The sequence below is a fragment of the Trichoplusia ni genome, chromosome 16, assembly GCF_003590095.1.
Source record: "Trichoplusia ni isolate ovarian cell line Hi5 chromosome 16, tn1, whole genome shotgun sequence".
Taxonomy (NCBI): domain Eukaryota; kingdom Metazoa; phylum Arthropoda; class Insecta; order Lepidoptera; family Noctuidae; genus Trichoplusia; species Trichoplusia ni.
This window is the reverse complement of record NC_039493.1, coordinates 10,108,197-10,120,925: the sequence shown is the minus strand read 5'-3', so window position 1 is coordinate 10,120,925 and position 12,729 is coordinate 10,108,197. Positions and strand designations below refer to the sequence as shown.

General features: G+C 34.0%; 1 protein-coding gene across 1 annotated transcript in view; it reads right to left on the bottom strand.

The window, feature by feature from the left end:
* LOC113501915 (neuronal acetylcholine receptor subunit alpha-10-like) overlaps positions 1 to 12,729 on the bottom strand; it is a 45,424-nt gene that overhangs the window by 8,290 nt on the left and 24,405 nt on the right. Inside the window, exons 4-7 of the mRNA XM_026883227.1 lie at positions 6,269 to 6,485; positions 5,030 to 5,164; positions 4,441 to 4,519; positions 3,563 to 3,662 (exon numbers count right to left, since the gene is read on the bottom strand). Of these exons, the coding sequence (XP_026739028.1) occupies positions 3,563 to 3,662; positions 4,441 to 4,519; positions 5,030 to 5,164; positions 6,269 to 6,485 (531 nt within the window). The remainder of the gene's footprint in view (positions 1 to 3,562; positions 3,663 to 4,440; positions 4,520 to 5,029; positions 5,165 to 6,268; positions 6,486 to 12,729) is intronic.

Genomic DNA, 12,729 nt, shown 5'->3' with positions numbered 1-12,729 from the left:
TCTTGTTCAGTTTTATTTGAAAGAGACTCCTAACAGATATATGTATATTTAAAATCAGTTAGTTCCTCATCGATTTTAAAAGAGGGTGACCAATTTTATGCGTATAAATGTGATTTTCTTCAGTCTATTAGACCAGGTCTAAAACTTCCGATTTGAATACCCCACACCAGTTCAAAAACGATTTCAAAGATATAAATGACTAGTTAACAATATACATATCTTTCTAAAGAGGTCGTCAGTCCTATATAAATAAACGTACTCAATGTAAACAACCCTATTCCAATCCGCCGCGCACCTACACACCCCTGCCATTTTGAATTTCCTAACAGTGATTGAAAAATAACCTTGTATTATGGGTTTTTATTCCGTTATCGGAGGAATGTGGATACAGTATTCGTCTTACTACCCTTTTAACAGATGCAGACGTGATCATAATGTTTAATGAAAACGTGTAAGGAAGTGATGTTATTTATTTATTGCTTTAAGAAGTTGAATATATTCGACTAAATAAAGTGGTAACTAGACGGTAAATGGAAGGAGGCAAGAGTGGCTTTTGAAAGAGATCGATTTTTTAGACTATAATATGTGACATTTAGAAATATTTTTGCACACGTAATATTAATACATAAATAAATATTTCTCAAATAATAACACCACGCTTAATCAGTATTTTTAGAAAATACTACTATACCAGGCTTTCAATAGAAATTGCACATTGGCACAAAAAACATGGCAAAGTCAACTTTCGCGGCATTTGCACTTCAATAAAATCCAACGCGTTCGAGTATCATACAACACATAATCCAAGCACAGAGTTCTAAAAATATCGTTCATTTGTAAGCTTTTGTGTAGATTAGAAAAAAAGAAAAACGTTTCTATTTGAGTCTCGATTTTTAGCGTTCGAGTGAGAACGTTGGCTTTTTAAGTGCGGTTAATATTTTACCCTGATCGTGGCATCATCTAAATAAGTATTAAACCGGGATGTCGATTCATCACAACGTGTATTTATTCGCTTTAATGATACACGTTAACAAAAATCTGAGTATCGAAGGGTCTAACTTATATTTATTTGCGCTTCCTAATTGGCAAACTTTGTTTATATAATAATAATTTTGTTATGAAAACGCTTGTATATTTACGCGTAAAATGATGTTAACGAGAAAATCGACTTTGACACATCGGTTGGACTCACGGAAAACTTTTAATGGTCACAACTTTGAGGACAAAATTAGATAATCGAGTTCAGGTACTTACATAGATTTTTATTAAGAGCTTTGGAACTAAATATTGCCTGTAAATTTGATTGGATTTCCTCCACAGATTAAAATTTTCTATTTGTTTTGACTACTCAACTTAAACGTAAATGGCAATGCACTATAACAATAACCATCCTTCTTGTAGCAGTTGGCTAGCCTCAGATATAAAGGTGACTTTCTCGTAAAAAAATTGCATCATTAAGACACAGGTTATCGTGAGAATAAAATATAACTGTACTTACGAAAGTAAATTGCCAAGGTTTTTATTTACTGTAGAATATGTCCCATTCATAAGCGCATGAGTGAAATGAGAAGCATAAAATGAGGTATTTTTTCCAACACAGCAATTATAATGTGTTGGATGCATAAATAAGTCGCTGTATTGCGATTGGGTTTGGATTTTAAGGCATTAAGTCGGGATTATTGCCAGCATACACGGTAGGTACTACTTTGAAAACTGTATATTGAGAACAACCTTGTAAGTTAACATCAACCGTTTATCAATTCCTTTATCAGGCAACGAAATCATTTATAAAATTACTAGAATCACACACAAAAATCAAAACTACAAATTTCACAGTATTTATGTTATTTATTGACTTCACCCTAACTCAGAATCGTCTCGAAATCATTTGCAGCTAATGTCAATTCAATATTTATAACCGACAATTTATACACATCACTTATATGGGAAAATAATTATCCTAAAGAAAAAACGCCTCTACGCATAACGAAAAGAGTGACTCAAAGACATTTGTTGGGGGCAAAATATTATTTTACCCGGAGCTGCGGTCCCCTGACAGCGTTTACAATGGTGATACATGGCGTAAGAGATATAAGTACATATATTATGGATAGGTGTACAGCGAATCGACGCCGCGCCGTAGGCACAAGAGGCATCCACCAGGGAATAATAGACAAAATGTACACTTTTGTAGCGAGTTCGATACTTTTACAGGTACGCTTTATGTATCAATATATCTAGAAACGTACAGCTGTCGTGTTTATGAAAAGGGTTTTGATAGAAACATACACTGGGGGCTTATTTACTAAATTACTTCACGGTATTTCGATAGACGTTTGGTCATAAATTTATTTCAAATTATTTGATCTCTTTAAGAAATATACGTTAGAAGTATCAAAATTAAGTGTGATATTTTACTGACACGCATCTTTTTCTTAATCTACTAAGTTTATCGTTTATCAATAACTAGCATTCTTATTTTTCGTAGCTACACAATTTCACAATCTAGGAAGAGGAGAAAACTAATGTTCAATCTTTGCTAAAAAGGACTGCATTTTTATTCACTAGTAAATTTCCGAAACATCTAAATAAAAAGTACACGACAAATTGTTTCATCATTATCTCATCGCTACATTATTTCTCATCATAAATTGTGGTCCACCTGACTTACATTTCGGGCGTCTTGCCACATTAAGATTTATAACCGCCGTCGGCTATATAAAGCCTCGTAAGTCCTTTCAGAATTACAAGGATCTAACATTAACAGGCGGTAAATCAACAGATTTGTAAGGAGGTAAATGTTTATGTTGTACAAGACGTGATGGGGTTAATGTTGTCACAAAAAAATCTCTTTGAAACTGCAAGTAAAATTTGAAATCACGTTTATAAAAGCTGCTCTAGCTAATTCTAATTAAGTATAAATATAATAATGTTAAGTTTTAGATAATACGAAACAAGGTTTTAAATTTCGTCTTAACTCTAAAGGAATTTACGAAAGTCTGACACATGGTAGTGTTCACAGCTTAACACAAGCACAAGCAGTGATGATTTCCAGATATACAGAATTCAACGGAATGCTTTTTTTTTAATCCCACTTTATTTCTAAAAACGTAATTCCTTCACACATTTATTGTCTAATTAAACCTTATTGGGATAAATACGTGTACCACCCTTGTACAACAGCTTGAATTAAGTAGTAACGTTTCAACCTGTTTCGTTCGCAAACACGACTCGTCCATCCAATTAGCAGCAATCTATCAATGTATGGTTAGGACACAGGTACTCGGCAACACAGGTGTTTTATACTGTTTTATGTTATGTGGAAACTAGAACGTATAGGGACCAATTCATTTCTCTGCACGGGTAACAGAGAGATTGAGGTTAACACGCCAAAAGCCACTGTAGACAACGTGTCACATTCGATCCTTGCATAGGACAACAGTTCGTGTGCTTCACAAATACTTATTCTGAGTGCCTTTGTGCATGAGACTTGAATAATTGTAAAAGCCCCCAAGACAAGGATTAAATTCTTTAGTCTTTTTTTTATTAATATTAGACATACCTTTGGTGCGTCAGTGTCAAAGTTGATGAAGAGCAGGCGCGCGAGCCGCTGCAGCACGAGCTCGCGCAGCACCGCCGGCACCGGCTGCCCTCTCACTCCTCTATGAGCAACACCACACGTTCACACAGTGGAAACATAGCACTCAGTAGTGAAGTAATTAAATTGTAAGTGTAGGATAATACCGTGAAACAAGTACACTGCCATGTGCAACTAAAAATTTCCCAGTTTAAGTGGCACGTGGAAAAACACCGAGTTAGACTAATTTTTTTACAATTTTATTTTACAATCACTTTGGCATATCAAGATGAGTTTTAAAAGGATACAAATGACTACAAACAATTATCACTCTCTTGTAATGGTATGATTTAAACTCTATATGTCGGTAGTGCTCTTATTGTTTGACAAAATAATGTTTTCAAGAACACAACTTTCTAAAATAAGTATATTTATACAAACAAAAGCCGCACCTTTGGGCGTAGTTGATTTTTTTAAGGTAAAATAATTTTGATAAATAAACACATCTTTCATTTTGCAATTGCAGTGTGTTTCCTGGCCCAAACGCCTTGAGCAAGGACAGTCAAAAGGAAAGTTTATAATAACTATACCTTAATTACCCAATAAGCAAATACGGAATTATGAATAACAGTACACAATTATTTGAATATATAATTAGCTCTAAACCAGCATTAATTAAATCAATATACAAACAAACACGAAATTTTCCGTCATAAAATTAATATGGTGGGCTTTAAATTTAACAAATATTATGTTGTTGCGGTTTCCATCAAAGTGATTGTTCACATTATTTGATTAATATTTATAGGACGAAATAACTGGGATAATTTATTATTATGTATAAAATAGGAGATAAAACTCGCCTGTAAGATATGTTGAGCGTGACAACAGAAAGAGATGCGGAAAACGAAACTAGGCACGTACTAACTCCATAATACAGACCTGGAAAAAATAATCTTGTTATTTGAAAGCTAAAATGGATAGACCTCTTTCTCATAACTAGTGATCGTGAGAGAGACTATACTTTCCTTGGTTTTATTTTACTTAAGATAGGTACAAAAAAAGTGTTCATCGCCTGTGATTGATTTAAAAATCTACTCCAGGCAAGGATTTAGTTTGCTAGCTATAAATATAAGCAGAAAAATAGAATAACATCAAAGTATTTCTTTTTTTAAATGTTATGAACGGGTTTTTTTTTTAGTTCTCTCGTCTGGAGCTTTCCCATTCCAAATCTCAAATCCTTACAAAATTTACCTAATAGACTAGCCGATCAAAGAAATTCATGTTGTTTTTTTTTAAAATTATTAAGAAAGCTTAAGAAAGCTCTTACATAAATACATAACCTAAAAATCGTTGCTTTGCTTGCGCTGGGTTTCGAACCTGCATCTTGTGCATACATAGAATCGCTAGGCCACCACAACATTTAAGGTAGTATAAATAAAAGCAACTTACTTATAAGTGGCGTTTTCTCAGTAGGCGGCAGCGTATCTCTTATAGTCATCAAGAATACGGTCATAGATAGAAGAGCACTTATGCCCAGGGTCACCTTTTCACCTGACTCTGACGGCACGTAAAACACGAGGAGCGCTGGTGGAAAAAGTTATATTTAAGTTTGTTAAAGTGACTTGTTACTGCAAAGAGGTTTTAATCTAATTGATTTGGAATGAAGTGATAGTTCGCAATGTTATTCTTTTAAAAGTTATATTTTCTTCCGACTGATTCTATTCTATAATAATTGATTCATACTTTTAAAGTAACATTTGATAACGATTGATTCTAATCTACAATAATTGCTTCTTCTTCAGAAGTCAAGTATAGTGTTGAACTTGAAAGTTTAACTATGCCACAAACTATATATGTTTTCGGCAATACATAAAATGAACTTAGTATTATTTTATCCAAAATTCAATTCATAATTTCAGTGACCATAATAAAAATACTATTTTCATTAACCGTACTCCAAAACAACAGAATTAAGTATAACAAAAGCGAACATTACACAGTAATAAGTAAATATGATTAGTTTAAGTACACGCCTTTGTCTTCTAAATACATTTATCTAGTTAAATATACTTGATTACCACACACTCCATACATTACTAGAATTCGCTTTCATCTTTCACAATGGTAATAAGAGTTCATTGTTTGACCGAACTTTCATCAAATTCACTCTGCAATCAGGGGTCGGTCGTAATAAAATATTAAATAAAGGGAATCCGTAGAAAGCCTCTTGTTGTAAACTGTGTTACGTAGCTTAATCACGGCCTGTTTCGTCTTAGAAGTTTTGTGAAGCATTGAGTTACACTAGACTTGTTGGGTCCGGATTTTTAAAGAACGAATGGAAGTGAAATGATAGGAATGATAGTGTGGCAAAAAAAATGTGAATGGTTTGTAAGTTAATAAAGGTGAGACTTGCTATATCACAAAAGATCTTCCCGCTTTATTAAGTTCTTCTTTGAATGATAAACTATTCTAGAAACAAAAATTATTTCCATTTGTACCATTCGTTTCTGGCGCATTTAATCAACCAATCAAATTCTTCAGTGGAAAGGGAACTGCGTATTAGTCTCAAACACTATTTGGACACTGGACTGTGTGAATATTGCCTATGTATTCTGCAGAACTCACTTAGCAAAAGAACACTTTTTTAAATGGTCCAAACGGTAAAACTGAAGGTCAAAATAAACTTACCGATGCCGTTAATAAGTAGACACGGTAGTATAAGATTGAACACGTAGAACATGGGTCTTCTCCTTAACTTGATGACGTATGTGATGTCAGGGTATGGTTCGACACAGCAGGAGTAGTATTGGTCGTGGCGGATCGCGTCGAAGCTCACCAGATCAAATTCACCATTAGTTTGGTAATTTGTCGTGTCACCTTCGTCGAATTGTTTCTTTAGATCCAGCTGTAACAATAGTATTTTGGTTGAATTTGAATAAATAGGAATTTTAATGCTTTTGAGGAGCTCGTTCTCAGGTTAAGCTACGCATGACAAGGTTGGTCCGTAGGTGGGTGACCCTCTTTGTCATAACGAGTTCCTTCGTGTTTCGGAAGGCACGTTAAATTATGGGTCCCTACTGTTATGACATCTTTCACAGTCGTTACCGGTAGTCAGAAGCTTGAAAGTCTGACAACCAGTCTAACTAAGGGGCATCGTGTTGCCTAGGTAAATGGGTTGAGGAGGACAGATAGGCAGTCGCTCCTTGTAAAACACTGGTAGTTAGCTGAATCCAGTTAGGCTGGAAGCCGACCCCAACATAGTCGGGAAAAAGGCTTGGCCGATGATGAAGAATTTTAATGCTTTTGTTTTTCAAAACGATGTATCTGTATGACGATTGTTGAACTTATGAATCAATTTGACTTGACACTCGTTGGAGTTCAAACCACTGACCTTTATTATGAGAGAGGTCAGTATTTCAATCTTTTGCAAAGATTACAACGGTTTGCGGCCATTTTCAATTGAAAACGAATTTTATTTTAGAATTTCACAACACTAAGATTTAAAGAGAGAGCTCTTTGAAATTGATCCATTAAAAGCTACATGTTATAAATAATAAATAATGTTATACGTAAAACGTTGTTTATTTAAACATTCTACACACACGCAGATAAACAAATAAGAACCAATCAAATACCTACGATATTGCCGAGAACGAATGTTTGACGTGAAATAGACATTATTATCTTACAAAATGTAATATTTATTTGAGTACCTTACTTTAGGAATTACGCAAAGGTATGATAACAGAATTTTACTTACGATTTTTTGTACGTTGCCTCTGTACAATAAACCCATTAAAACCTTTTCTACTAAGTTGACTTACACAAACTGCTTCAAAATTACCTTCTAAACAAGCGAATTAAATCTTAAAAGGTAAAATAAGAAAGACCTTTTACTGGCCATATCTATTTAAATTAAACTTAATTACATTAAGCTATAATTGAGTTAAAAACAAACTCTGCTTTTGTCTTAAATATTTCAGTTGGGGTTGAAATATATAGCGGGTCTTAAACAGTCATAATCGCTAGCTACACAGTGTCTTTTCGCACAAATTTTTGTCTGATTTATAACACAAACATTATACTAACCTTACAAAATTTACAAACGGCAAAAAAGTAAAGATGTTTATAGAATTTCATATTTGAACATTTTTAACTTAAACTATCTATCCGCTGCCCTCCGAAGAAGACATCTTATAAAGCTTCTACATCTGAGGGCACGGCAGTGCCCCTGCCAAGTCTCGAGCAAAACGGGCACGGCCGTACCATCTTTTCTCGAAGCGATTCGCGGCTGTTTCGCCCCCCCTGTATCTTCGACGTGGACAAAGCTAGGAGTTTAGCTTTTCGGGGAATAATAGTAGGCATTAGAACAAGCTTAAGTTCGAAATTACATGCCAATTGAATTAATGGTTTAGGAGTTACGGTCGATCAAAGTTACACCATTTTGTCACTCACTGACTCACTGACAGATCATCAAAAATCTAAGGTACTTCTAGCAGACTTAGAAACTTCAAATTTTGCACCAAGATAGGTCCTTAGCCACATATAAAGGAAAAATTATAAAAACATTAAAAAATAATATGCCATAGAAAACAATTTTATATTTGCGGTTTGGCAAGAACATTATGTATGGATTTTGACTGCATTGTTAACTTTGTTCGTTGTTTAAGTACCTATTCAATTGGATGAATACATACATAGAATAGAAAAGAATAATATAAATGTAATACACAGACTATCATTAATACAAATTAATACATAAAATTCATAATTCATTAAATTAATAAAGCTAAAACTCCATTGTATTGCGATAAATATTGTATGCGCGCTCGATAGATGGCGTTGTACGTGTCTGAATCGCGCTATGGTTTCGTTACAAAGCGCAGTCTAAGTAGTACTTCAGAATAATTCGATAATTTTCATTTGATAGCGCCACCTGTCTATGAAAAACCATTTCGAAACTAAAAAATATTGTAGTGATAATTGATATTCGGAGAACTTTACGTGTTATTTAGTTTAGTTAAGCTATAGTTTGTAAGTTAGTAGATATATATATATGCATATATATATAAGTTTAAGCTTGTTTACATTAGAAGTAACGAAGTCTCAGAGAAGAAACAAAAGAGATAGAGATAGAGAATGGGTTCTAAGCAAAGCAGTAGCTGAAGTCCTAGAAATTATGACACCTAAAAAAAAAGAAAGAAATACACTTACAAAAAATAAATGAGATCCCACCAAAAAGATTAAATGTAAAAAAATGCCAAGTCTCTCGATGCAGTCTTTCCATCGTAAAAAGTTTTGAGATCTCATAGAAGCCAAGTCCTATTCAAAATATTTTGTAGTTATAAATCAACATTTAGTAATTGTATCAATAGTTTTCTTTATATTATAATTATAGTGACTTGGCAATGAGCACAAATTAAAAGCTGCTTGATGCCTGGAATTATGTGCAAATGTTACTGACGAGACCAGTGATCAGATTATTTGTTATGTGTGAATCATGATGGTCACTACCGACTACATGCTCCAATACAATAATTAAGAATACCTTACGGGCCATCGCTTTATGAAAGTAAATGAATCGAGAGTACACTAAGACTGACTGCCGTTGCCGAAATTCGGTTGGGACGACACGGATAAACCAAAAGAAAATTAATTTTGTGATATTAATGTTTACGCATGCGGTGTGTGTAACTTTCAACTCCTACAAATATGCCGTTTTATTTGTTTCTTCTTGTGCTCATTGCCAAGTCACTATAATTATAATATAAAGAAAACTATTGATACAATTACTAAATGTTGATTTATAACTACAAAATATTTTGAATAGGACTTGGCTTCTATGAGATCTCAAAACTTTTTACGATGGAAAGACTGCATCGAGAGACTTGGCATTTTTTTACATTTAATGTTTTTGGTGGGATTTATAGTTTTACTAAAATAAGTCAACAACGTATGAACTTTCACTTCTGTTCTATTTGTGGCCGCATCGATTTATCTGTGCCAGCCAATGTCAAGGTCAAATAAAACAGGCCAATATGCACTATCTTACGTCACAAGTGGCTAAGAACTCTTTAGCTAATGGAAAAAGTTTACCTATAAAAGTTACTATAGGAAGATACGAAGAAATGTTGATCAGCACAGATTACAGCAGATTTATAAAGAAAATAGTCATGTGGTTCTTAAATGAAGTAAATTGCAGCATTTTAATCGATTTATGCATTGATTTGATTGGTGTATCAGAATTATGAGCAATCGCCTCCGGGTCTACTTGAGTGGTAATCAGTTACAGTAATAGCTGTAAAGCATGATCTTGGGCTATAAACCAAATATAATCAAACTGAGTAGGTATTTATTAAGGCTTTAACTATCGATATCCAAAAATTTCAAAATCAGTAGTGTTGTTTTACGTGATCCATTCATCCGCCATTCAACTTTAGCTTATAATATTACTGGCATTGTTTTGCCTCCCATCGAGTTAAGCAAACTGTCACTAAGTTCTACAAATCTGTTGTGAAAGAATGACAACATAAACTGACTAACTGAAATAAGAATTAATTCGAAAAAGTCGATAGGTTCTTCCACATACACAAAGTGCGATCGAAGGCTTTCACTCGTACGTTTAGGTATTTTCTTGAATGAGAAGCATTTCAAATAAAATTCTAAGCAATTTGACCTCTCCCGTCTAAATTTAAACATGAGCGAGTTCACATATCTTGCTAAGAATAAGTTCATGTGACATACCGACGCAAGGTTTGTGGACCATAAAACGTTTATGAAGCGTGGGACTAAGGAACTGTAAAGGAAGGAGGTGAGGCCTTTGAAATGTCAAATTCTCTCATTTATTCTTGCTTGTAGAAAAAAATGATGTTTTATGCGTAATTAATAAAAAAAATGTAGAGTTTGCATTTTTAATTAATAGAAAACAATATCTTTCCTTGGTGATTTATTGTATTTGCTTTTGTGGTTTTGATAGCTTTGCCTGTGTCATGGCCTCAGGTATTGCGCAATAAATAAACGTTCATATTCGACAGACGTAAAACGTATCAAATTCGTCGAACAGTGATACAAATCGAACTTCAAAGTCAAATCCGAGCGTTGTTGACCGCACCGGTATATTGCCAAACTTGGCGCGAGTACCTCCAGCAAAAATTGATACACATTAAATTAAGTACTCAGACTTCTCATCCAAATGGATGTTTGTTTTAATAAAAGTAAATTCACTGTTTACAATGATTCCCTTTGAACAGAGTGCGGCGACCTCTGATACCAAAAAAAATCAAATGTGGGAACATAAATATTAAGCAAACTCACTTTCAATTATCCTTGTAACATGCTACTGGCGTACGAGTAATAAAACAGCATAATTACTGTGAAGAGCTTGTGTGAAGCCCATGTATACTTTACTGAATACCTAATGAAAAATGTAGTAATATAGGCACATTGCGAGCCATTGTGTTCCAAAGGAGTCCTCCACGCAGCGCCGCCGGGCTTTCACATTAAGTACAATGACATTCTTTCTCATTTTTTACGATAAACGCCTCCTATAGGGTGTTTTATTCAAAAAAGGAGCGTAGATTTTACTGGCGTCAATGAGAATTACTGTATTGGTTTTTTGATTTGTCCGCTTTGCAATACAACCGAACCGTTGCTGCTTCAGAAACTCATAATGATGGTTCCATTATATACAGAACAAAGATATACTCGTACTTTTGTTGACTTTTATATCATTTTCATCAATTATTTTGGGGCACCAAAAGTACTTGCAAAAAAGAAAACTCATAAGAAATCTGGACCTCTTCGCATCGGAAGATTGCAGTGATTCATAGTTCAATGCTGAAAGTAATATTAGTAAAACTTTCAATAAAACCAGCTTAGCAAATATTACTCAATAAACTCTCCAGCTTGAAATAAAATATTATATTGCAATAACGTATAAAAATAAAAAGAGTAGGTATCACATTTTATTTTGTTATAAAACTTTCCAAACTTATATAGCAAACACTCAAAACTTTAAATTCATCGGGTTTTTTTTTAATTCAAAAACGATTGAAGCTAAATATAAAGTATAGATAGGTATTACGAATATATCTAATATTCTTTTGGAGTACTACTCGTCACATAAATAAACAATGAAGTACAAAATGAATTTAGCTTGGCTCTGAAATACCTTTGTGAGAAGTTACCGACAGCAACTCCGAATACAAGGATCCCTACATATTAAATAAGGTGCTTATTTGGAACTTCATAACTAGAACAGTTTGAAATTAGTTCACGAAGTCATGAATTAAAGAGATATTTTAAGAGTTCCTTGTAAAGGTTTTGTCCGGAAAAATCCTAAAATCGTAAGTATTTCTTGACACTATGACCAGATTTCAGAATTTTCGTCTGAGCATCGGCAACACCATATAAGAAATGGGTATTTCGTCTTGGACAAACTGAATTGATTTTCCCACGCTTTATGACTGCGACTGATTTTTAAAACATAAATATTTACGAGTATAACCGAGTGAACGCCCAAGTCCTGAACAAATATTTTTGCGAATAACACAAATCATTTACTGTGAGGGGTGACCTCATACAAGAGAACATTTTGCCGCTGCGTCAAACACATCACCAGTCTATCAAATACATTAGTCTTTCCATACGTTGTTTGAGAGCGTGTTTAGGCGCGATTGTGGCTTTTATTTGCACAATTTGCAAAGAAACAGTAATTTTGTTCTTAGCATCCGTTCAGCGGCCATTACGCTGATCTGCCATACAAAGTAAATGCTTATACTCTGACCTTTATTTTTGAGAGAATGATTTGACCTGTTTCTGTTGAACAAAGTATTGTTAAGTGTCGCTCTGGACTTATGGCTTTTATTGCTGTATTTCTGTTTCAGAAAATCTATTTTTGTCTTCTCGTTACAGTTCAGATCTAATAAGTTTGACTCGATTCCTAGACTATGGAAAGCTTTTTCAATAATAGTGGCTCCAAATCAATATTAAAAGAAGCAATCATTATTTTGTGTGGCTCTGAAGATCGCGTGATGCACACACTCAAACATACGTTATTATTCATTTCTTTCTCAAGTCTTGAAAGGTAGGTTGGGCTTAGATTTTGCTCTATACTTGTTTTCTTAGCTCGCAAAACATACTAAGAAATT